The sequence below is a fragment of the Rousettus aegyptiacus genome, unplaced genomic scaffold, assembly GCF_014176215.1.
Source record: "Rousettus aegyptiacus isolate mRouAeg1 unplaced genomic scaffold, mRouAeg1.p scaffold_m13_p_13, whole genome shotgun sequence".
NCBI lineage: Eukaryota > Metazoa > Chordata > Mammalia > Chiroptera > Pteropodidae > Rousettus > Rousettus aegyptiacus.
Window position 1 is genome coordinate 31,457,167 of NW_023416288.1, and position 26,859 is coordinate 31,484,025.

At 38.4% G+C, this 26,859-nt stretch overlaps 1 protein-coding gene across 11 annotated transcripts in view; it reads left to right on the forward strand.

The window, feature by feature from the left end:
- The window catches only part of DNAH11 (dynein axonemal heavy chain 11), a 264,624-nt gene that overhangs the window by 220,519 nt on the left and 17,246 nt on the right, over nucleotides 1–26,859 (forward strand). For all 11 annotated transcript variants that reach the window (XM_016159540.2, XM_016159541.2, XM_016159539.2 and 8 more), the window contains 10 exons: nucleotides 783–947; nucleotides 2,729–2,869; nucleotides 6,084–6,254; nucleotides 8,388–8,510; nucleotides 10,062–10,255; nucleotides 11,647–11,795; nucleotides 12,636–12,763; nucleotides 16,377–16,604; nucleotides 19,933–20,124; nucleotides 26,152–26,271. In XM_016159540.2, the coding sequence (XP_016015026.2) occupies nucleotides 783–947; nucleotides 2,729–2,869; nucleotides 6,084–6,254; nucleotides 8,388–8,510; nucleotides 10,062–10,255; nucleotides 11,647–11,795; nucleotides 12,636–12,763; nucleotides 16,377–16,604; nucleotides 19,933–20,124; nucleotides 26,152–26,271 (1,611 nt within the window). The remainder of the gene's footprint in view (nucleotides 1–782; nucleotides 948–2,728; nucleotides 2,870–6,083; nucleotides 6,255–8,387; nucleotides 8,511–10,061; nucleotides 10,256–11,646; nucleotides 11,796–12,635; nucleotides 12,764–16,376; nucleotides 16,605–19,932; nucleotides 20,125–26,151; nucleotides 26,272–26,859) is intronic.

The window sequence follows — 26,859 nt, forward strand, 5'->3', positions numbered from 1 at the left end:
AGTTTTTTTTTTTTTTCCCTAGGTTAAATAAGGTTCTAATAAAGTAATTTTTCTTCAATGCAGGCTCTTGTTAAGAAAACAGAAAGCTCTTGACATATTTGAAATGGTTCCTTTCCTCTGGACATATTTCTAAATCTCGTTTTCCCCTTCCCATACCCAAAGCAGGAATAGATTTTTTATTTTTCTGATCTTCACTGTGAGCACCGGGTGAGTTTCCTAAAGATTAGCTGACAAAAGCATGGCAGGCTCCCTAAGTCTGGGTCCCCAGGAGTTCTTAACTCCCAAGCTCTGCCTCCAGCAATCAGCCAATTACTATTTAAATATTCCCAGTAAGCTGTGATTGTCTTTATTCGCCCAGCTCTCCAGTTTTTAGGGTGGCAGTTTGCCCTGTGACCTCCATTTTCTGATGGCCCTAAGAAGAGTTGTGGATTAGTTTTGTCCCTGTTGTGAGGATGGAAATGACGACTTTGAACTCATTACATTTGAAGCAGAAACCCAGAAGTTTTTTCCTATAGAATAGATTCTTCCTATAGGTTCACAATGTTAAATGATTGTGGTAAATGTTCGTATTCTATACCCTGGAGTGGAACCAGCTTGTAACATGCCTTCTGTTTTGTTTTTATTTGTTTCTGGTTTGTTTTTTTTTTTTTAATTGCGATTAATACAGTTTTAATGTTAAGTGTGTGTTGGTAGGTATGATTCCATAAAGTCAATGATGAAGGAAACTGCTTAAAAACGTGAATTTAACCACCATTTCTCAAACTGTTTTTGGTGCGTGTTAGTTGGTGTTGACAAAGCACCAAAATGACTTCAAGATCGAGCTGAAGTATCTGGAGGACGACCTGCTCCTGCGTCTTTCCGCGGCAGAGGGGAGCTTCCTAGACGACACCAAACTGGTGGAGAGACTGGAGACGACAAAGGCGACTGCCGCAGAGATAGAGCACAAGGTGGGAGCAGGCAGGGGACGCCTGGAGGGTTGGTCGCAATGCTCCGTTTGAACGCTGTGCTTGGATGAGAGCATAGCCAAACTTGGTCATTTGTAAGAGGGTGGACTTAGAGTGGAATTCAAGTCTTCTAATAAAGTGCCCTTAAAAAGTGGACTGTGCGAGGTTCTGAATGGAGTTAGAGATGGCTAAACCTTGTGCTTTTCCTAATTCAGCGGAGATCCAATCATTCAGGTCAGTTTCTGTCAAGTCATTATTTTTTTCTGTGTAACCCAATTTGAAGAAAACTGGTACCTGCTGGCCTAAAATCTAAAAAGGCTTAGCATCCGGCTCTGGCAAACTGATATTGTACAGTCTCATTGGAGGCTTCCTCGTCTGTTGTACATTTTAGAGAAATATTGAGAACCGAAGGCTTTTTTTTTTTTTACAGGCCTTCAGTGTTGGGAGACTGAGCAAGGAATGGTCTCCTGCTGTACTCAAATGCACCAGTCACCTTGGGAAAATGACATTTCCTAAAAGCCAGTGAGATTTTTCATTGAGTAGATTTCCTGCTGAATATCTAACATGTGTCCCAATAGGCCTTGTGCACGATGTGCACTTTGGACTCTCAACAGGTGGCCATTAACCTTTAAAATTCCATTCATTCAAAATTAGAGGAAGCCTTATTGTTTTCTGGAATGTCCTCACTACTAAGTAATCTATTAATTAGCCAGTGGAGGCTGTATCGCCACACATCCAATGTATTTGTCTTAATTTAAACAAGGAAATGGAATCCCAAATTACTCTCTGCTTTTCACTTAAAAGGAATTCTAGGTGGCTCATGAGATGGTAAAGATTAGAGCAATTAAGTAAATTAGGTCTTACCTTTCAAATGAACTTCTAATCATCTTAAAATGTCTTAAAATGTCTAATCGTCTTAAAATGTCTCTTTCCTATCTTCTTAATACAGTGCCATATAAGGACTTCTTTTTCTGTTCTACATTTTCTTTATTTCCTTTACGTAAATGTGATGTATCAGGTCTATAAAAAAAAAAAAAAACTTGGAAAAATAAAGCTATAGGACCAGAAGTAGTCCTAAATAAAAGAAATAAATATGTGAGCCTTGAATAAAAAGGAATATGTTGGTCAGTAGTGTTTTTTTTTTTTTCCTAATATCTCTGAATGTACCCAGAGGCCAATACATAAAAATAAACTAAATGGAAATATATGAGCATATGGATGATCTGGTGCAAAGTCAAAATTAGACAGTCATGAGAGTCTTCCTATAAAGGCTTTTTAGTAAGCGTGGCTAGTGGATATATTATTGACCTTGGCTGCTTTTATATACCTTGTTGACTAATAAAGCTATTGGCATTGAATTGACCCAGCAGACTTTTAAGAGCTATCGCTGGGAAGTGATATAGCTGGATTATTAACCCCTGAAAGAGAGAGGGGAGGCAAGAGGTTACATTACTGAAAATAAATTCCATAGAACCAGAAACAATCAGGTTTGTTTAATCTGTCGCCATAAAATGGCTAGAGTTATATCCATTCTCACTGACAACTTAGCATATGAAAAAAAATTTTAATTATTAGCATTTAACTATTTTAATATTTATAACAAATATAACATTTAAATTGTTTTAACTATGCATTTAATAATTTTAGAACAGCTCAAGCACATAGATGCCATATGTTATCTATTTTAATACTAATAATTTATTTCAGATATGTTCCTTCCATCACTTGGATTCATATAGAGAAGATGAATAGTAAATTACTTATGTTGTTCGATCCCACCATAGGTGATTGAAGCTAAAGAAAATGAAAAGAAAATCAACGAGGCCCGAGAATGTTATAGACCAGTGGCGGCGAGAGCGTCTCTTCTCTATTTTGTTATTAACGACCTCAGAAAAATCAACCCCATCTACCAATTCTCTCTGAAGGTAATGCTGAATAGGCTTAGAAAAAAATTTAACCTTGTTTCTGGAAGTTCAGAATTTATTTTTAAGTAATTAATGTACCCAGTAAGAAGTTATGAGGATCTAGCTAGCAGAACAAAAAGCCAAAACAGCCTCATTTTCTGTTACTTTCATTTCTAATTTTCAATAATGCTTAACTATGTTAAACATTATTGAAATAATACATTATACTACATTTATTTTTCTTCTTAAACAGAGTCTTTCCAGATTTATTATACATAAGGGAATTCTCCTTGAGGCTCTTATACATTTTTGTGAAAATGAAGGTGTCTTATAAAAAAGATTTCCTATTTTACTTTGGTATTGAGAGAGAAAGTGTGAGAACAACTATTTATTAAGCCATTGTTATATACTAGGTGCTTTCACAATTTGGTTCATTCATATGCCCGAAACATCTCAATGAAATATATTATTTTATCCCTATTTAAAAAAAGGAAAACTAACATTTTTAGTTGTTAAATAAATTGCCCAAGAATTTACATGTCATAATTATAAGAGCTAGGATTTGAATCTGGAACTGTTTGATTCCAAAGCTTATACTCTGCACCATTCTGCCTTTGGGCATAGTCATCTATCACGGTGCTAGATGCAGTGTTGGTTACTGAGTGTTCAGTTTTGAGAAAAGCAGATGTGAGTGGTGATATATAGGTAGGGACGTGTGTGTGTGCAAGTGTATGTATAAGAGTGAGTGGTACAATGAGAGAGAATAATAGGAGTAGAGGGGTTGTTTTACAGAGAGCTCAGGGAAGGTCTTTCAGAAGAAGTGACATTATAGCTGATCCCTGAAGGATAAGTAGGATTTAGCTGTAAAATGAGCAAGGAAAACAAGGACATGCGAGACATGAAAGAGTTTGGGATTCCAGGTAGTGAATGAATTTATATGGCTGGAGGGTAATGAGTGAGGAGGAAGATGGCAAGACTTGAGTCTAGACAGGTGGGAGGCTCTAGATCACATGAGGTCCAAGGGCCCCTACGGGGGAAGTGGGGTTCTAGTTTGTGTGCAGAAAGAAGCCACTGAAAGGTTTTAAGTCGATGACTGATAATGATGATGAAAGACTTAGATAGAAATGAATAGACTTGTGATATGATTTGAAACTAGAATAATTAGTTCTTGGAGATGGACTGGATATGGGAAATAATGAAGAGAAAAGCCAAGAATAACTAGCACGTTCTAGTGATTTGGAACTAGTGTGCAAAAATTCAGAGAAGCAGATGGTTGGATTTTGGAACAACCACAATGTATAAGGAGAATAATACAACTAAATCAGTAGTGTCAGCCCAGTGTTACCCAAATACCCAAACTAGACTCAGGCCTTACAAGAAAACTAAGAGTAGCCTCCTCATGAACATTGTTTCACAACTGCTCAAGGAGAGATTGGCAAATTGAATCCAGCCACATATAAAAAGCATAACCTGTTATGCTCAAGTGGAATTTATATGAAGAATGCAAGTTGCTAAGCACTCAAAATCACACAGCGTAACTCTTCATAGTAATAGAATGGGAGAGAAAAATGATACAGTCATTTCAATGGATGCAGACAAAGAAGCTGACAAATTTCAAAACCTGGTTTAAAAAAACTCTCAGCAAACCAGAAATAGATAGTAACTTCTCATTGTGAAAAGGGCATCTCCAAAATCTACAGCTAATATTATACTCAGTGTTGAAAAGTTGAATGTTTTTCCCTAAGATCAGGAACAAGACAAAGATGTCTGTTCTCAACACTTCTATCCACCACTGCACTGGAGGTTATAGTCAGTGCAATAATACAATAAAAGACAATTTTAAAAAGAAGAAGAAAAGCTCTTTTTCACAAATAACCTGATCATGTATATAGAAAATCATAAGAAATCTGTAAGAAACATACTAAGACTAAGAAGTGAGTTTTTAGCCAGATTAAAGGATATAAAGATAATATAGAAAATCCATTATATTTCTAGATATGAGGAACAGGAAATTAAAATTAATAACTCAATACTATTTATATTGGCTTCTAAAGCCATGAAACTTTTAGGGATAGTTCTGACAGAACAAATACAAGATCTACATACTAAAAAAAATTGCCAAGAAAACTGAAGAAGGCCTAAATAAATGGAGAAATATACCATGATTTTGATTGAGAACATTCAATATTATTCAGATGTCACATCTCTCTAAATTGATGCATAGATTCTATTCGGTCTCAAGCAAAACCCAGAAAGCTTTTTTTTTTTTTTTTAGAAATTGATAAGCTGATTCTAAAATTTGTGTAGAAATGCAAAGGATTTAAAAAAACTAATTTTGATAAAGAATAACAAATATGGAGACTTAAAGTACATGATTTCAAGACTTATTATAAACCTACCCTAACTGACCTAAAGAAAAATATATAGATCGATGGAACAGAACAGGGATTCCAGAAGTAGACCCACAAATGTATGGTTAACTGATTTTTCAGCGATGCCAAGAGAATTCAATGAGAGAAAGGATAGTTTTTGCAACAAATGGTGCTGGGACAACTGAATATCCACATGGAATAAAATGAACCTCAAATGTTACATCATACTACATACAAATGAACTCAAAGTGAATAGGTTAAGCCATAAAATTTCTAGGAAAAAATCTTTGGGCTTTTGGTTAAGCAAATATTTCTTAGGATACATTAGAAAGAAAAAACTGAAACTTATCAAATTAAAAAAATTATGGTCTTCAAAAGACATTGTTAAGATAATGAAAAACAAGCCACAGACTAGTAATTTCCAATACATATATCTAACAAATAATTTATATCAGAATATAGAGTTCTTGTACAACTCAACAATAGGACAAACAACCCAATTAAAAAATAGATGAAAGGTTTGAACAGACATGTCATATGCTGTGACGTACGTATTGTCCATACATACATTTTTAAATGCTCAACAGTTATAAGAGAAATGCACAGAGGATGGTGTGATTCAGTCAGCTTAGGAAGGAGATGTGGGTAGATTTTATGGAATGATGTTAATAATAGTAGTAATGGCAGCAAACATTTACCATGTGCCAGGAACTGTTGTAAGAGCTCATATCGTCCTCACAAAAATCCTGTCCTATTCTTTCTCCCCATAGATAAACCTTAAACTGTCGCCCTGTGTATCTGGGACTAGTTAGATATCCAGGTGACAGTTTTCACCCTTTAACAGTCACTTTAAATTCCCCCAGGCTTTCAACATGCTGTTCCACAGAGCAATCAAGCAGGCTGACAAGGTGGAGGATATGCAGGGGCGCCTCTCAATCCTGATGGAGAGCATAACCCACGCCATCTTCCTCTACACCAGCCAGGCGCTGTTTGAGAAGGACAAGCTCACCTTCCTGTCCCAGATGGCTTTTCAGGTGAGGAAACCAGTCACTCGAAAACGTCCCCAGAACCAAAGTCACACATCTCCGTGTATTATGTACTTTATTTCTGCCGAAGGGAAGCATAGACACCTGTTTTTAGAAGCCCTTGGTGGCATGAGGAGAGTTTGAGTTTCCCTGCAGGAACTTGGGCATATGACAACCTTCTGGTCAGTCACAGTGCATTGGTTTGGATAAGTAGGCATTGTAAGCAATCACATCAGCTGTCACCCTGAAAAACAGATCAGTGAGATTTTCTCCCCTTTTTGGGTCCCGCATAGACCTGCCCAGCTACTGCTAGGAGGATTCTTCAACATCGGAATTATGAATCCACATCTGAGTGGTCCTAGGAGTTTCTCAGAGCCCCTTTAAAAACAGTGGGTGGGTAAAAAGAGCTCCAGGTTCCACACTCCCACCTTCAGAGAGACCTACTACCCTTTTACTCTTTTCGATTTGGACTTCTGCAAAAGATTTTGTTTACATAAAGGAGCCTATGATAAGAAAAAACATCAAGGATCACATTTCTAGATAAAATAAGCATATTGTCCTTTTATTAGTTCTTTTGCTGTATAGCTTTTTCTGTCATTCCAGAGCTTGATGAAAGATGCCTTATCTATTTTGTGTCCTCCAAAATGCCTCACCCAAAAAAGGCATTTTGTAAATACTTGCTGTCAATAATGATAAACTATCCATATTTTTAGTATTTATATATTTATTTGGATATAGGCATTTTATAATGTGATGAACAGGAATGAAGCATTACAAAACAAATTTTTTAAAATTTTTTTCCATTTTATTGCAATATAATTTCTATATAACATTATATTAGTCCAAGATATACAGTGCAATGATTTCATATATGTATATATTATGAAACGATTACCATAATAAATTTAGTTAACATTTTTCCCCTCACATAGCTATATTTTTTTCATGTGATGAGAACTTTTAAGATTTATTCTCTTAGCAACTTTTGAATACACAATAGTGTTGTTAACTGTATTCACCATGAAGTACATGGCTTCCCCAGGACTTACATATCTTATAATGAGTGATGTTGAGCACCTTTTATGTATCTTTTGGCCATTTGTATATCTTCTTTGGAAAAATGGCAATCGATTCAGTTTCTCTGCCTATTTTTTAACAGGATTATTTGGAGTTTTTGTTTTTGCTGTAATTTCTGTGTTTATATATATGACTCATGAATTGTAATGGATCAGGAATGATAACACGTGACGTGCACACATACGCATGCATATTTACTTAAAATTTCCCCTTAGATGCCATAAATTATAATCTATCTCAAATCTTAGCAATCTACACAAATAAAAGCTTCATATATATGTGGACAGTTTCTTGTTTGTTGAAATAAATTAAGTTGAATTAAGAATAATTATGTAATAAAATATTTTAATGCATGTTGTCACCCCTAATGCATTTTTAAAATATCTAGGATTTAAAAATAGCTTTAAAATCAAACATTTTGCATGTTTAATTTTAAGGCATTATAGGTGTTATGTGGAAATTAGGAATATTTCATTTGTGCTCCCCCAATTATTCTGTGGATTTCTTATCAATTCTATAATCAGAATGTCTTAGTTTTTTTTCAATTCATGATGTGTCGTTTAGCAAACAATTTCAAGTCTTTCTCAATATACTCTCACATATAAGGAAAATCTTTCAGACGTCTCCTAGTGTATTTGGTATAATTTATATACTACAGCTAACTTATAATACTAGTTCTATCTTCTGTTTAGTGATTCAGCCCAATGTTTTCTGAGGCTTTCTTAATTTTTACAGTAAATTTTAAGACAAGTTTGATTCAACAGCAGTCGACTAAATATGAAAGCATATTTTGAATAGTTGCTAATAAGCATAAGTGTTAACATTTTAATTCTTTGCTATTAGATTATTTGCTATTATTTGCTATTAGATTTCTGATCAAGGTTTTGAGATCGTGGGCATAATCTAATATTCCTTACTTCAACTGTAGCACAGATATATTTCTATAGACATTTTCAGAAGACTTGGTTCTACCTATTCAATCATATTTATTAAGTGGTGACTGTTTACTGTATCGCGTTTTTGATGTAAACCAAATGACCCTTTTCAATTTTGTATACTCTCAAGATTTTATTGAGAAAGAAAGAGATAGACCCTGTTGAATTGGATTTCCTGCTTCGATTCACAGTTGAACACACTTACTTGAGTCCTGTCGACTTTCTAACTACTCAGTCATGGAGCGCTATTAAGGTATGTTAGGAACGTGATCTTTCAATTTCTAAATTTTATTTAAAATCTCAGTTCTCTCAAATGTGGAAATGTAGTTTAAAAAATACAGCATTTCAATTGTAGAAATATGCTATATAATGTGATATTTTTTACTTAATCTTATTACTAAATCGACTTATTTTGCTCTTTTTCTAAAACTTATTTTTTAATTACAGTTGATATACAATAGTGTATTCATTTCAAGTGTTCAACTAACTTGATTTCTTATTTGGAAGTAAAGGAACTTTTGACCTATTTACGGGCAAAAGTCATTAATAAATATGTGTGGTCCTTGGGACCTTTGACAAAGTGAAGGGATATACATGAATGTTTTTTCAATTTACCTGAATCCAACTTCTTTATGTAGTTTTCTTTTTTATCATATTTCTTCACTTTTTCATAGTAGTTTTGTTAATTACACAATAATACAGTAGTTTATTATCACTGTAAAAATGTTTAAGCAGAACAGAATGCTGTGGAGAAAGAAGCGATGGTATTCTTCAACCCCAATTATCAATACTGCTTTGATTTTTCTGTCAGAAGATCCTATTATTAAGAGCTTATTTTGGATATTACCTCCTTTTTGGAGATGAATGGGAGTGGGGGCCAAATGAAAGGGGTAGAAGGGGTCAAATATATGGTGATGGAAAGAAATTAGACTTTGGGTAGCGAGCACACAATGGAATATATAGATGTGCACCTGAAACTTATATGCCGTTATTAACCAATGTTACCCCCAACAACTGAACCTTTTTTAAAGAGCTTATTCTTACTTGCTATACAAATTTTGGAATTCCTCAAAGATGCTCATCATATGCTAAGCTTTGCCCGACTTTTTTTTTCTAAGAAGGGACCATTTCTATGCATTGAAAGTAACTATGTTATCCCTTATTTTAGAGTATGTTTAGATTTTTATATTTTTTAAATGGAATTTTTAATTGGATTTTATATAGAATTCTACTTTAGAATTGTAAATTCAATCGTGTATCAGTTAGGGTCTTAGCAGAAAACAAATGGCACATTCAAAGGGGTGATTTAAAAAAAAAAGTTATGGAGAGTAGATTATCATTCTCAAGGTATAGAAAGAAGGATAAGGGAGTTAACCAGGGGTGGGGATGGAAAAAAGGAGGAAAAGGAGCAGTTACTAAAATGACTGAGAAACAAAGTCATGGGGGGAGAGCCTCCGGGAGCTGTGGCGTTCTGCAGAGAACGTAGTCACTGCCACACTGTCACACTGGGGAAACAGCTAGGGAGAAAATACCCTGGCCTCTCTCTTCCTTAGCCCTCTAATCTCTTGCTAGTGCCTCCTGTTGGCCAAACCCCACCAGGCCAGAGAACCAGGGAGCTTAGTGCAAGTAAGTCTTAGAGATTACCCTCTTAGCAGGGCAGAAGAGGGGTATAGAGCAAATTTGGAGAAGAAATGAAGAGTGTCCGGTGCACCTTGTTTACATAGGATCTGATGCAATCACAAGTTTTTATCTCATATGTTGAGCTATCATACACGCCATTCCTATCTATTCCTATCTGTTACAGGCAGTAGCCCTTATGGATGAATTTCGAGGCTTAGACCGAGATGTCGAAGGTTCTGCCAAGCAGTGGAGGAAGTGGGTAGAATCCGAGTGTCCAGAAAAAGAAAAGTTACCACAAGAATGGAAGAAGAAAAATTTAATACAGAAGCTGATTCTTTTGAGAGCAATGCGCCCTGACAGAGTAACATATGCTCTCAGGTGAGGAAATGCAGGTTAACCTAGGGGAAACCTGTTCTTAAGGACTGGTGGAATCTGGTGAAGGCATTTATGGTCCATGTTGATGAGAAGCAATTCTGCTGAAATTTTGATATTGTAGTCACTACTGTTGTTAAAAGTTGCTAAACATGAGACAGAGTGCTAGTCTATAGACAGACTCAGGACATCCTTCTTGAAAAGCTTATTTCTTTTTTAAAAAATATTTCAGGTATACAGTACAATGGTTAGACGTTTATATAATTTGTGAAGTGACCCCCCCCCCCCCCCACCAATTACTCTAGCATTCATCTGGCACTACACACAACCATGACAATAATATTGACTATATACCCTATGCTGTAATCTAAAAGTGTGTTTCATGGTGCAACGGTTAGCACTCTGGACTCTGAAAAGCTTATTTCTGAAATCTGCTGTGGAAACAGGGAACCAATGGAAATATTCTAAGAAGGGAGATGGCTGTCAGCAGAGTTCAGAGGCCAGGAACATGCATTACCCAAGTGTAATTTCCATCGCCTTTATTCAGAGGTAGCGTTTTGACTCCAAAGATTTTGCATGTCAAACAAAAATGAATTCCTTTCGTGAAGACACTCACAGCCCCATCACTTTGCAACCAATGCCACTTAAGACCAGAAAGTCCTGTCTCCATCTTGGTTTGCGTGTCCTTTTTCTTTGCCCTTTTGGCTTCTAAATGGTAATATGCTGCTTAATTCACACAAGTCGTGTTCTAATTTGAATTCACCAACGAAAGAATTCTCAGCCTCCTTCCCTATAGTGATCCTCTTTCTTCAATAGTATTCACATGTCACAGGTTTTTTTCCTTTGCTTTGTCTAGTTCAGCCAATTTTCCTTTTGCAGACGCCTCTGCCGAACCCTACTTTACAAGTTAATTCTGCTTAGTACTACTTACTTTCTGCTAAATCTGGTGCTGCTGCAAAATAATCCCTGCTTAATTGAGCTTCCCTGTGTTAGAAACACCCCAAAAAGCATTTGTATATTCATGAGAAGCCCAGCAGGCCGGAAAATTGCACTGTGGCAAATCTAATGAACTATTAATAAGTAGTGGGGGGTCTGGTAGGGGATTTGGGGGATACAGAGCCATATGCAGGCAGCCGATGGTACTTGAGGGAGTCTCAGTAGCCCCCCAATATGGAATAGAGGCTCCCGATTTTCAAAACTTCAAAAGCAGAGAGAGATTTCACTGAGACCACCGCATGAATCTAGCTGGATTTGTATTGTCAGTCTAACAAAAGATCTCGTGTCAAAAACACAGTTTTCTTCCTTCCTGTGCCTGTGGTTTAAGCCGGTCCAAGTTGTGTGACAGTTTTCAAGGTCAAAAGCCCTGACCATTCTTTTCGCATTATTCTTTTTCATAGGAATTTCGTGGAGGAAAAACTGGGAGCCAAGTACGTGGAGAGGACCAGACTGGACTTAGTTAAAGCATTCGAAGAAACCAGCCCTGCCACCCCTGTGTTCTTCATCCTGTCCCCAGGGGTGGACGCCCTCAAGGACCTAGAGATCCTTGGTGAGTGGCCAGGAGGCTCGCTGGCCTGCCCTCCCACCTTCCTGCCCACCCCCCCTTCCTTTCAGTTCACAGTTATCTTAGTTTCTTTTTTTCTTTTTTCTTTTTTCTCTCCTCTTTTATTAGAGATTGAGTGTATGGAAAATGTAAGGCTAATAACACTGTAGTCTGAAGAAATGTTCAAACGGCACATTCCTCGGGTTGGCATAATGCAAGTTTCTTTTGTACTGTTTTCTACCTTTTGACTATATGAGGGCCAGAGGGCAATTTTCTCCATGCTCGTGTAATCTTGTGCCCCCTGTGACTAAATAATGGTCATTAGAGCAAGTCTATTCGATTGTGCAAGGTACTGTTGCTTTGTGCTTTGGATTACTATTCCCCACGGCCTGCTCAGGGAATACCAGGTTAATAGAGCTGTGACCTGACTGTGCTCAATTCAAGTGCGGCCTCACAGGTGAGAGGCTCCTGCGTCTACCCAATGAGCCGATCTCTTCACAAAATGATGTGATATCTACCACATGTTGCTCTTTTTTTATGAGGGAAATGCGCTGCTCCTCCTGCAAGAGTTTATAAAGCTCAGTAACAATGCTTGCCATCCATCAAAATGTCAAAAGCTTCATTACCATTAAACCAGAGGAACCGATTTCCTCCAGCTTGGTTTTGAGCTGTTGGGAGCTCACAACACTGCCTGTTGAAACACAAAGGTTTAGTTTAGATCTTTTGGGAAAGTGACCTAGAAGGTAGGAGGGGTGACCACAGGTGAGCACTGGACTGTGGAATTCCAGATTCTTCTCATCTCTCTCTGATTCACTTTTTCTCTCACTGTGCTGTATCCTCCCACAGGCAAAAGACTTGGGTTTACAATCGACTCGGGAAAATTCCACAATGTGTCTTTAGGACAAGGTCAGGAGGCGGTGGCAGAAATGGCACTGGAGAATGCATCCAAAGGAGGGCACTGGGTCCTACTCCAAGTGAGTACTGCCGCTGGGAAGGAACACAAGGGGCCGCCCGGCTTAACAGGAATGAGCCTTTCACACAATGCCTGGTGATTGGGGGAGTCTCAGCAAGAATGACCCTGCCTGAGGTGGTAAGGGGCTCTGCTGACAAGGACGGCTATCAGCCTTTGAGGGATTTCCTCAAAGCCATTGTGCTTTAAAATTAAAACTATTAAAGGGAGCCCCATCCCTCTCCTGACTTACAGATATCTGGAACACTCCAGCAGTGCTCGAAGACAAACAGGCGTGTGTAAATGGCCAGCACTGCTGTCTTAATCTCTCTCATTTGCATCATTCCTTCAAGGTCACAGAGTGGTTTTTTTTTTAATACTAGGTCATACAACTCTACCTGCCTCTAACTAGCTGTGTAACATTCCCTTTGTTTGTAAATTAAGGAGATTAGAGTAAACAACCCCTTCATCCCTTTTCAGGCTAGCATTATCTGGGTCTCTATAACCCAGTGGCCTCGGGGTGGCTCCCGTGGATTCGAGGGGGCGGATTCTAGGAAGAGCCCAGGAACCAGTGGAGCCCAGCCCAGCCTTAGAGGGCACCTAGGTGCCACCCCGACTGACTCCTACTATAGGAAGGCATGCCAGCTGTCTCAGCAGGTCTGGCAATGGCCATTTGATTCACAGCACAGTGACCCCAGAGGTTCAGGGTAGGTATGGTCAGCCCCATTACAAAGATGAGTCAGGTGAGCGAGCCTCACAGTGGTGTGGAGAGCCTCAAGGCCGCAGAGCTGGAAAGTGGCAGAGGGAGTAATACTTGAGTCCAGGTCCGTTTGACAGCAAGTGACGTTCTTTCCACTAGTCCCTGCTGCCACATTCTTGCAAAGATACGGCATTGGCCTCCCTTAGTGTCTCCAGCATCCAGGAGTGATGCATTTTGCATTTCTGCTGGAAATAAAATTGGATTCATGAGTAAGCTGCCCATAGTCCAAGCAGAACATAACCTTCTGGGAGAGTAATTACCTGCCGTTCACATTAGATCTTCATAGCGACCTCTGGAAGGAGATGTGGGATGGTGCGTACTTTTCTGAGGTTCACAGAATTAGTAGGTATCAGTGGTGGGTTTGATTTTTTTTTCAGAGGCAGCAGTTGTTGCTCAGTTGAGTAGATGCTGTCATCTTCCCACAAAAGAAAGAGCTCTTTGAGCGTTCTCATACGTCCAGTGACTCAGACTGGCGAGAACCTAGGAGGGGCATAGTTATCCTCAAAAGAACGTAGTATTCAAAATAAAATGTTTCTTTTATTTGTATATCTATGCCAAGCTACCACTTGCCAAGAAAAAAATGCAAGTTGTAAGCTCCACCATTTAAAAAAATCTCAAAAGATCTAATTTTGTGAAGGATGTGCTTTTGGCTATCTGTTCTAGATCTTTGATTTCTGTTCTTGGTTAGCTAGTAACTTAGAATGTAACTGTTTCTCTGTTCCTCTCCACTCACCCCTATCCACCCACACAAAGAATGACTGGGGAGAAGAGACTGTCCCAGGCTTTTGGCTGTCCCAGGTCCTGGAGGTTTCTAGTATCCCTTTGAAAGAAAGTTAAAAGAGAAGCATAACTTTGAAGAAAGAAACCAGCTTAATGGGAACTTGTTATATTGTTTGCAATTTATATTAAATTATATCAGGGTAGGCCTATGATATGTATGCACATGTTAATAAATTCTGAACCAGACTCTGCAATGGTCAATTACTATGACCAGATACAGCCCCTCTAGGGATATTTAGCTAGCATTTTCTCGAAAGCCCACACTCCAGAGAAAACTGTTAGAAAGGAGACAGTCTGGCAGCTGTCTTTATCTCAGATCCATACCAGATGACTGGTGAATTAACATAATGGATTTAAAAATCATTTTTTATGGGTAGTTTTCAAATATGTGGATTGGCTAAAAATGTTGCACGGGCCATGCTGCCCTTGGACAACTAGGCAGGAGAATCTAGCAGGTCCCCACAGCCAGTGTCCTCAAGAGTGGCTCTGAGGCTGGATCCCCAAAGTGCCTGTGTTCAGTGGTGGCTCACTCAGATTTTTCTGTCCTCTGACTCCAGAGTCTCTGCCTACAACATGTTCACCTTTGTTTCAAGTAGATTTTTCAAGTGTAGTGTTGTCGTAGGCCATAAGAGAGAGAATTAGGACATGTTTGAACTTGCAAAACAGGTTTTGTTATTTTTGTTTGTTTCTGCTTGCTTGTATGAGTGGCACAATTAAGTGTGAGAAATTCTCTCGTTATAATCTAGTAGCAAATATGTAGGGGAGAAAATTTGGAGCCCTTACCTACGCATAAATTTGTTAGGGTTGCTATACCAAAGTATCACAGATTGGGTGGCTTAATCAACAGAATTTAATTTCTTGTAGTTCTGGGGGCTGAAAGTCTGAGATCAAGGTGTCAGAGTTGGTTTCTTCCAAAGTGTCTCTCTTTGACTTGTAGATGGTTGTTTTCTCCCTGTGTGTCTTCACGTGGTCTTCTGTGTGCGTGCGTGCATGCATGCGTGCGTGCGTGTGTGTGTGTGTGTGTGTGTCCTAATCTCTTCTTATAAGGACACCAGTCGGATTAAGGCCCACTCTAATGACTGTATTTAGTCTTATTTACCTCTATTCTTTAAAGATCCTATTCCAAAGACAGGCATATTCTGAGATACCGTGGGTTAGAACTTTAATAGTTTGGGGGGACACAATTCAGCCCATGACGTCCGCCAGTGTTCAGTATTTGCCAAGGGGGGCGGGGAGCCTAATATTGTGAACAACTGAATTGGCACAGGTCTTTTTACAACAGAACTGTTTCAAAGGAAGATACCTACATTACTATTCCCATCCCTGTTTGCCTCCCTTCTCTGTATTTGTGTAGCTGTTGTAATCGTAAATGTTTTTCTTTGTTGGAAATAAAGACATATCCCTGGGAGTGATGTTTCAATCACTTTACCAAGGACTTCTCCAAAGCCGAAAAGTAGGTGAGGTGTGGCCTTTATACTTCTCTCTCAGCTCCAGCTACCAAGTCGCACTCTCTGGATGTTTATTACTAGAGGAGCACATTTGTGAATCATAAAACTGAAAATTGAAGAGTGATAATGGTGACATTTGTTTTTGTTTGTTTGTTTTTGTGATTTCTGACTGCTCTAGGGTTTAAGAAAAATAACATGGTGGAAATAAACAGAACATCTTAACAAAGATTGATTGCTTTCTTTTTCAGCTAACCTTTCATCCCTTACATCCTTTTGAGCCCATATTCTAATCAGTAAGAGTCTGAGAAAAGGTTTTCATGAGAAACAATAAAGTGGGTAATCTGGTACATTTGCAATCGTTAGTTTTTATACTTGATTAAACTAACCCACGTGAATCTCAGTAATTGATTTTGAACTATAACAAAGAAAAGTGTTGGGCAACTCAATCTCAGAAGTGATTTTTGGGTATTGGAAGTAGGTAAGTGTTTTGGAAGGAGATTTTGGTTTACAAAGACTACTTGTGGTGATTCAGTGTTTAATTCTATTTTGTTTTGTTTCTGTAACATGATAATAGGGGAAAATGTTGTAAAATTATAATTTAAGTAATATACTTGAGTTTCACAGAAATTATAAGCCATATTATCTTTCAGAATGTCCATTTGGTAGCCAAGTGGCTAGGAACCTTGGAGAAACTCCTTGAAAGATTCAGCCAAGGAAGCCACAGAGATTACAGAGTTTTCATGAGTGCCGAGACCGCACCAACACCAAGTGAACACATCATCCCACAAGGACTCCTGGAAAATTCCATCAAGATCACGAATGAACCCCCCACTGGGATGCTGGCCAATTTACATGCTGCTCTCTACAATTTCGATCAGGTAAGAAAGCAAAAGAAGCCTGATCTGACACTAAAGTCAGGGTCTTCTCACAAGACTGCGGAGCCATCTGTCATCTGCTCATGGATCTTATGCAGAGGGACAAAGTGATCTCAAGAGGAGGTGGGTAGGTAGGTGCCGTGGGACAAAGTGATCTCAAGAGGAGGTAGGCAGGTAGGTGCCGTGTGTGTGTGTGTGTGTGTGTGTGTGTATCTTGAAAGGATTGCTCCTGCCATTCCCTATTCCAAAGAACAGAAAACATTTGTTTCACTCTGAAACTTCAGCCACATATTTAGGGAGAATGAACTTTGAGGAACCTGCTAATAGAAGACAAGTGTGGCAGACTAGTATCTCACCACAGAAAGAGGAAAAACCATTGTTATTCTTGATGGTGTTCTTGAGGATGATGACAAAAACAATGACATGGGAAGAGTTTTGGTGTAATAGGTAATATTTTAGATCTAGTTTTGATATGAGTATATGTAAAACCCTTCTTTTCAGATTATATCCATACTGCCTTCTTATTTATATTTTCATGTCCTTCCAAAATATAATGGAAGTATATTAATACATAAACCAATGATGCCTCCATTACCATGAGTCTCCTTGTCCACATCATCACATCTATGTGTATCATAATCAAGTCTTTCGGTTTCCTTCATTGCTATTTCTCTGAGTTTCCATTCCTTCCTCTATTTTCTTAGAAGTCCTTGGTAAACAGAAATCTTATTAAGAGGTAGAATGAGCCCTAAAGAGGAAATACATATGATTTGGTGATAAATATTCAGCATCTTGTTAGAAATGTTGTCATTCTCTGTGAAACATGCCAATACGCTTTTTCTCTAGTACCTTCTGGGTCAATACCCAACCAATCTTATGAAGGAATTACAATAATTGGCAACCTAAGAATATAGTTTTGAAGAATATAGTTAATTAAATAATTGAGTGATATGTAGCCTATATAAACACAGTAGACTATGTAAACAGAAGGCACTAAAATAATCTGATTGAATCGATTTGCAGTATGCTTTTTTGTGAACTGTAGCAGGCATATATTTGTATTTTTAATTATTCTTCAGTTTATAACTTTTGGCCATTTATGGCATTCTCAAGCACTTTCTCAAAGTGATTACAAGAAAGAATTTGTTATATATAAATAGGATTTACCTAACTCCCTAAAACAATTATCTCTATTCATGAAAAGTAAGGATTTTATGAACAAATATGTTTCAGCTCAATTGTCCTTCAGCTTTTCTTTTTTCTTTCTTTCTTTCTTTCTTTCTTTCTTTCTTTCTTTTCTTATCTTTCGGGCTTTATGGGTCGGGGCGGGTGAGTGGAGTTAGTGTATGTTTTTATTTTGGAGGTCGGCTGATTTCTTCTTTTCGTAGTTCTTTCTCTTTCTTTCTGTATTCTTTCTTTCTTTCTTTCTTTCTTTCTTTCTTTCTTTCTTTCTTTCTTTCTTTCCTTTCTTTCTTTCCTTTCTTTTCTTTCTTTTCTTTCTTTCTTTCTTTTTTGGTAAAGACTCCTTCAATAATCTGATAAAACTGTGGACACTCTCCCCAGGGAAATGCACATGAAAAAATGGACATTGACTTGTGATTTTTTAGAACTGAGGCTAAAACTACATGTTATATGAAGTATAGATGGACTTAATGTACTTAATATTGTAGTATCTTCAGTTTTTTAATGGATTATCTATAATTTAGGGAGGTGTTAGTTGACTTGTTAGATCATAATTCCTAAGTAAAATTTTGATACTTCTATTTGGTCTCCTCATTACATTTAAAAGTAATAATATATTTTTATATCCTTCAAGATTAATTTCAATTAAATGGCTTCTCTTTTCTTCCTTCACAAACTGCCTTTTATTTGATGTTTAGTTATAAAATGGTTATTTTTAATGATTATGTATTTTTAAACCCCATCCATTACCTAGAAATGGCTTAGTGATTTACTTGGGTCTGTACTATATGTGGCCTAGCCAATTCTAGAACTATATTTGGTGGTAGCCCTGGATTCTGATGAAAGTGATAAGAAAGAAACTAAAAAGTTCTGGTCCTAGATCAAGAGAACAAATCTAATCTTGGTTTAAACTTTTCTTAGAAGTCCCCCAGGATACTAGATCTGAACTCTCACCCCAAAGATGCTAAATATACTTTGCAAATGGCCCAAGTCGTCACATCCATTTTAAATGTAGACTGTCTGTACTTTGACCATTTTAAAGAACAAGGCTGGAAGGTGCAGATTTCGCCTTAGCTGCTTCTGCTGCCCAACCGCAGCTGAAGGAGTGAGTAGTCCTTGACTTTTCCTTGTTTGCCTCACAGAACTGCCAAATCTAAAGATGGGTAAAGTACTGTCTTTAAGCCATAGACCTGTTGGCTTTTTTCCACCTTTTAATTTTATGGCCGTTGGGGCCGTAACCATATTAATATAGCATACCAGGACTCAACTTTTCCTCTGAGTTTTCAAAAATATCTCATAGATCTAGTCTATAGGGTATATATTTTCCAGACTTCCATATGCCATTCTGTCATCCTAACTATGAATTTTACTTCTAGTTTATTGGGAGGAAACCATTTGTTGGGGTGATCGTATTAGTTAACGGTCAACACAAACTTATAGTGATTCAAACAAGGTACTTTCTCTCACGCATAATTAGCAGCTCTGTTCTGTGAGATCAACCACACATCCAAGCCAAGGAGTGGCTCTGCCATACCTAACTATGGTTTCCATGGTTGTCCAATTGTCATCATTTCTAGCCCACAGAAAAGGGGAGTTATAAGCAGGACAAGTAATTTCTTTTTGAGTATATTACAAAGTTAGACCCATTTGCTCAAATTCTGTTTGCAAAAACTTGATTGTATGACATCTGACTTCAAGGGTGGCTGGGAAATAGCCATATGCCAAGATAATCTGTATTACTATGAAATCAGGGGCAATGGAGGACTGGACCCAACTAATATCCCACTACAGTAATGAAACTAAGATGATGTCCTTTTGTCATTAGATTTTACAAGGAAAATTTTGCAGGGAGAAATGATGTCACACAGCATTAGTACTGCTCAAAAGGAATTGTCTCCTTCTCTAGTGAACTTAGAAGGACTCAGAAGAATAACTAAAATAAAATAAAAGCATTTCTCTTAAGTCGATAGAGTGGAAAATGCTAACCAGTCTCCTGTCATGCTCCCATAGGACAGGCAGCTCCACCGAAAATGTGTATTACCTCTGTCTTAGATCTCCCTCAAAGTCTTTTACCAGGTTATTTAAAACTCGGACCTTTGACTTTGAAAACCATACAGATGGATAATCAAACGTTTCTCTTTTCTCCCAGGATACACTTGAAGTTTGCTCCAAGGAGCAGGAGTTTAAAAGCATCCTCTTTGCTCTGTGCTACTTCCACGCCTGCGTCGCTGGGAGACTGAGGTTCGGCCCCCAGGGCTGGAGCCGCAGCTATCCTTTCAGTCCTGGAGACCTCACCATTTGTGCCAATGTCCTCTGCAACTACTTAGAGGCAAACTCTAATGTAAGTGCCAGAGATCAGAGAACCTCTTCCCGAGGAGCGTACTGCACCTGCCAGTCTTTGGGCTCTATCAAAATGGACCATAATTTCTCTTTTGAAGCCCTTATTGAAATGGCTGACACTATATATACATCTTCTGCCAACTGTGAAAATAAGCCAGATCAAAGGTTTTCTAGAAGTGGATGCTCAGACTTCGTAAGATAGGTCAAACCAGTTCTACATCAGCAGCTTAGTGCAAAAAAAAAAAAAATGTCCTTCATTATGTTAACAAAAACAGTGGTTTACATGTGCATATATGCCAGATTCATTAGGCAGGTAATGAAGCATTTGCACAAATGTAATTACATACAGCAATTCTGACAGTTCATAACACTGCATTAATAATCACTACAATTAGTCCTGATGATGGAAGCAATTTACAGCGCGTCACAAGTATAAATAATGGTGCATTTCCTGCATATGTCATTATTATGTATTAAGGATGCCACCTTGTTGTGACTTTCTCAGTAATGTTCCCCTTGATTTGAAGTTAAAGGTAGATGAATGATTGTATTTCGTAGCTAAAATGTATTTCACAGATGGGAATGGAAATGCTTCATCAAGAACATTTGTGTAAATGCTTATAAACCCGATGATTGGATTTTAAAAAGGAACCTTTCGTAATGATTTTCTGGCTTAGTCCTCATAAGGGAAACTTTTTCCATTAAGTTAAATTTGAGATATATTTTCCCAAACCAACCAAGTGTTGTGCTCTAGGCCATACTTTCTATAAAGGGTCTTTAAAACAACTCATCCATGTTTATATGGATAAGTAGCTGTTTTATGTTCCTTTGGCAACCGTTGTTACAATTTTTTGTTTTAATAATTATTTTTCAATTACAGTCGACATACAATATTTTATCAATTCTAGGTATGCAACATTGTACTTAGACATTTATATAACTTATGAAGTGATCATACCAATAAATTTGGTACCCATCTGACCCCATATATAGTTAATTCAATATTTTTGACTATATTCCTTATGTTTAACATCCCCATGACTATTTTTGTAACTACAAATTTGTATTTCTTAATTCTTTGCCTTTTCTTCTCACCCATCCATCCCAACCCCCTTCATATCTGATAACTCTCAAAATGTTCTCTGTATCTATGAGCTTATTTCTGTTTTGTTTGTTCAATTCTTTTGTTATTTAGATTCCTCATATAAGTGAAATCATATGGTATTTGTCTTTCTCTAACTTATTTCACCAAACTTAACACCCCCTGGGTCCATCCAGGTTGTTGCAGATGGGAAGGTTTCATTCTTTTTCATGGCTGAGTAATATTCTATTGTATATATTACCACTTCTTTATCCATTCATCTATTCATAGACATTCAAGTTGATTCCATTTCTTGGCTATAGTAAATAATGCTGCAATGAACATAGGGATGAATATGTCTTTTTCAATTTGTGCTTTGGATTTCTTTGGATAAATTTCAAGAAGTGGAATTACTGTCTCTAGTTACAGCCTTTGTTTTTAAGTCTATCTTGTGTAAATATTGCTACCCCAGCTTTTTTTTCTTTTCCATTTTTATGAAATGTATTTTTACATCCTTTTACTTTCAGTCTGTGTGTGTCTCGATCTAAAGCGAGTCTCTTTAGACAGCATACATAGAGGTCTTGTTTTCTTATCAATTCAGCCACCCTATGTCTTTTGATTGTGGAAAATTTACTCCATTTACATTTAAAGTAATCGTTGATAGGTATATGGTTATTACCATTTTGTTCATATTTTTATCTTTTTTTTCTTCTTCTTAAAGAACTCACTTTAACATTTCTTGTAATGTACTCTTTTAGCTTTGTCTTGTCTGGGAAGCTCTTTATCTGTCCTTTGATTCTAAATGCTATCTTTGCTGGGTAGAGTAATCTTGGTTGTAGGTCCTTACTTTTCATCACTTTGAATATTTCGTGCCAATCCCTTCTGGCCTGCAAAGTTTCTGTTGAGAAATCAGCTGACAGTCTTATGGGAGCTCCCTTGTAGGTAACTAACTATATTTCTCATGCTACTTTTAAGATTCCTCTTTGTCTTTAACCTTTGGCATTTTAATTAAGACATCTCTTAATGTGGGCTTCTTTGGTCTCTCCTTGTTTGGGACTCTGTGCTTCCTGAGCTTGTACATTTATTTCCTTCACCAAATTAGGGAAGTTTTTCATCATCATTTCTCGAAATAGGGTTTCAATTTCTTGCTCTCTTCTCCTTCTGGTACCCCTGTGGTGCAAATCTTGGTAAGCTTGATGTTGTCCCAGAGACCCCTTAAAGTATCTTCATTTTGGGGGGGAATTCTTTTCTTGTTACTGTTCCAATTGAGTGTTTTCTACTACTTTATCTTCTAAATCACTGATTCAGTCCTCTGCTTCGTAGGATCAACTGTCGATACTTCTACTGTATTTTTCATTTCAGTTATTGCATTCTTTACTTCTGACTGGTTCTTTTTCCTGTTTTCTATCTCCATTTTTGTTGCCTATCTCTTTGTCGAAGTTCTCAGTGAGATCATTGAGCATCCTTGTAACCAGTATTTTGAACTTTGCATCTGGTAGATTGCTCATCTCCATTTTGTTTAGTTCCCCCCCCCTTTTTTTTCTTTGAGTTTTGCTTTGTTCATTCATTTAGGACATGTTTCTTTGTCTCCTTATTTTTTCTACTTCCCTGTATTTGTTTCTATGCATTAGGTAAAGCTTCTACATCTCCTATTCTTGGTAGAGTGGCCTTCGTAGTAGACGTCTCATGGGGCCCAGTGGCACCATCTCTCTGGTCACCTGGGCCAGGTGTTCCAGGTTTGTCTCTGTGTGGGTTATGTGTGCCCTGCTATTGTAGTTGAGCCTTGATTGCTATTGGCACATCAGTGGGAGGGATTGACCCTCAGGCTGATTGACTGTGAGGACTAGTGGCGAGCACACCGGAGGAGCTGTTGTACAGGGACCGACCCTATGGGGCAGGATTTGCTTTAGCAGGGCTCTGGTGCCTGCCTATTCTTCCCTTTGGGTGTGTCATTTGTAAAGGTGGTTGGAGTGTACACTCGTGTGATCTGTAGCTATCTACCAGGAGCGTTGGTTCTGGGGCCTTTGGGGATAGGGGAAGCCACTGTTGCAGGCCAAGGTCAGCCACTGCCTGTCCTTCCCTGGGCCACTTGGTATTAGCTACGAAATGATCTGCAGATGGTTGCCACTTGTGCTGGGCTTGGAGGTAGGTGGGAATAGCTAAGCTGTGAACTGAGCCCAGCTGCTGCTAGTGCCCGGCTGGGGGCTGCTTAGCAAGAGATATGGGGCATGCTGAAGCCAGGTGCTACTTGTGTGGGGTTTGTGAACCTTCAAGAGATTTTAGAAAAGTTGGCAATATGAGAAGAGGCCATTTGTGTGGAAAGCCACTGGAAGCAGCTTAGGCAGGCCTGTAGGTTGGGTGGGGCATGGTTTCAGAGAATCACCTGGGTGGAGCAGTGTTGGCCAGGTTGATGGATACTCAGATATGGCACATGCAGGCTGGGCGAGGTGAGAGCTCAGCAAAGGAACAATGCCCTTTGCCAGCACTTCTGTCTGGGAGAAATGTGCCACTCCAGCCCTCATCCTGAAGCTAGACAATTCAGTTCTTCCCAGTATGACCCTGGCACCTTTCAAGATGATGCCCCAGTGCTGGAGCTCAGAGCAAGGGAGTCCTTCAGCGAATAAGTCCTTGCGCTGGCCCTTTAAGAGGAACTCGTGGGACTCCAGCTGTGCTCAGCCTCATTTAGCCACAATCTCCACTGGTTTTCACAGCCAGAAGTTATGGGGACTTCTCTCTCCAGCACTGGAACCCTGAATAGGGGAGACCAGTGTGGGGTTGGAACCCCTTGATCCTCAAGGGGGACTTCTGCAGCCAAGATAACCTTCCTGATTTTTAACTGCCACACGTGGGTGTAGGACAAGCCCATTCCACATCTCCACCCCTCCTACCAGTCTCAATATGGCTTCTTCTGTATGTCTTTAGTTATAAGACTTTTGTTCAGCTAGATTTCAGGTGATTCTCAATGTTCTGTAGTTTAGTTGTAATTTTGTTCTGGTCGTGAGAGGAAGCAAGCACCGCTTTTCCACCATCTTGACCAGAAGGACTGATTGTTACAATTTTTGTTATCAAAGTTTTCTCAAGCTTCGAAGGCAATTTGACTGCTATCAGAATGTATACAGTTAGTATATAACATTTTTCGAATAAGTAGTACCAACAATAAATAGCTTTAATGTGTTGATCAGTATTCCAGATCTTTTTTTAAGCCAGTGAAATTAAAAAGTAAGTCTGCATAATGAAATTAAAAAGTCTGCATACTTTGAGCATATTATGACCCTTCTAATAATATTTTCTGTCAATCTTCGCACATTTGGTTTTAAATATTGTTTGTAAAATTGATTATTGTAATAGTTCTGAGTAGAGAACAAAATAGATCACTTAATACTTTTATTCAAGTTCTTTATAACTGCCCCATGAGGCTGACCAGCACTATCTTATTTCAGCTGAATCTTATACATGATTGAGGTAGAAATAAAGGGGAGAAAGCGAGGAGTGGACATGTGTGTTCCTCTCCAGCCCTCACACCCTGAGACTTGGCAACACCAGATGGCCATTTGAATTGCGCTGTGTCCTGCTGTTTCTCCCACTGGTGTTCCAGATCTTCACAGCCTTAGGCTTTTAACACACTCGCTTGTCTCTCAGGTGTCCCGACCTGAGTCATTTGCCGCACATCACAAAGCAAGTTACCAGAATTAGAGAGTTAAGTTAACATGTGCCCATAGTTTGGTTGTACCAAATGCCCTTTTCAAGAAGGTACCTATAAAAAAATAGAGATCAGGATTTGAGGAAAGAGAATCAGTTATTGAGAAAGCTAGACTCCTAGTTGATCAAAATCCGGAGGGAGATACATATCACATGGTAAGGTGGCTAGCAGGCATTAATTAAATGGAATCAGAAAGGGAAATAAAATTAGGAAGTCTGTTTCCAATCCATTTCAGCTATATGGAAGGTAGTCCATGGGGTGGTTGAGAGAGCATGGTGCAGGTTAGTCACTTCTCTTTTATTTTTCATTCACATCAAACCAGCTTAAACACATATTTGAGATTCATTTATTCAGATTCAAATAAACTTGTAGCAAGTACATTGGACTAGTTGGAGCAATTTTACTTGTTCTGTCACATCATGCAACAAATGAAGGCTATAATTAAGTTTTTACTTGAACTGTTGGGACACAATATATTGCCCCCAAGGGTATAAAGGTTCCTGTCTAGAAAGGCTTCATCACAAACTGGCATGTTTTGCAAACTCAGAGGAAGCTAAAGGGTAGTAAAGAGAGACTTCAAACCCTGCAAAGCCAAATAAAGAGGAGATACAGTGATTTCTTGAATAAAACATTGTACAGTCATTAATTACAGCTCTTAACCAGTTAGGTAGACCAGTCATGCTATAAACTGAGCCCTCAAATCACTCTGTGGCCAGGGAATTTGTTTGCCTGAACTTTCAGAAGGTGATGGAATTCTAAATATACCCCCAATTCAAATTGTATTGGTTTTCTTTTCCTGAATCAGATCATAAAACCTGATGTAAATTAGACCAGAAAAATATGTCATACGTAAAAGGCCCTCTGAACCAATAACCTCTTGTGATTTTTGAATGAGATTTCGAATGTGTAAACTTTCCCTGTGTAACCCATTCTATGAATAATTCGGTTTGCTTTAAATTCTGCATAAAAAGCTCAGTGTTAGTGAATTTTCGCTGAATGTATTCTGCATAAAAAGCTCAGTGTTAGTGAATTTTCGCTGAATTATTCTCTCAAGAAATTCTATGCAGAAGCCTAGATAATTTCTGAACCTCTTTTACAAGACTAGTACTCTAAGGCCAGAGCTATAGAACCTGAACCTCTTTTAAATGCTCTTGTTGGTGAGTGTTTGGGGGAACATTGTATTACTGCGGCTTGTAGAGAGGCCTGTGCCTGCCCCCTGTTGAGAACATTTGCTTGATTTCCCCCAGGTCCCATGGGAAGACCTCCGTTATCTCTTCGGTGAAATCATGTATGGGGGCCACATCACCGATGATTGGGATCGTAAACTGTGTCGGGTGTATCTGGAAGAATTCATGAAGCCATCTCTGGTAAAACATTGTTAAATTCTTTTCACCGAGGAGAAAATTTTGGTTAAGAATTTTATTTCATTATGTAAATAATTCTTTAATGTTATTGAGGATTCTCAGCTTTTTGTGAGAAAACTCTCTTCAAGGGAGTTTGGAAATTTGTTAGAAATGTAGAGTCCTGGGCCCTGTCCCAGACCTACAGAATCGGAAGCTGCGTTTTAACAAGACAGCCCCGATGACCTCCGTGCCTGTTGGAGTGTGCCCAGGTGAAGCACTGACTCCCTGGATCTTTGGAATAATGGTGTGAGGTATGCAGGACTGACATTGTTACCCATTTTGTGATGATGAGACTAAGGTACAGTTATTTGCACCTGGACTCTCAGTTCTCATGGGCAAGAGCTCTAGCTGGAAGATAGATGTATTGACTTCAATTACCGGACTCTGAAATTAGTGAAATCTGTAGTTTTTCCCTGTCACAGAAGCTGTGGAGTATTCTAAAAGTTAATCACTGACTCCTAACTATGTGCCCAAGAAAAATGTGGTAATTTGAGAACCCAGTTCTCCCTTCTCTGAGGAAGGGGACAGCATCCTCTACTGGAATTTCAAGCA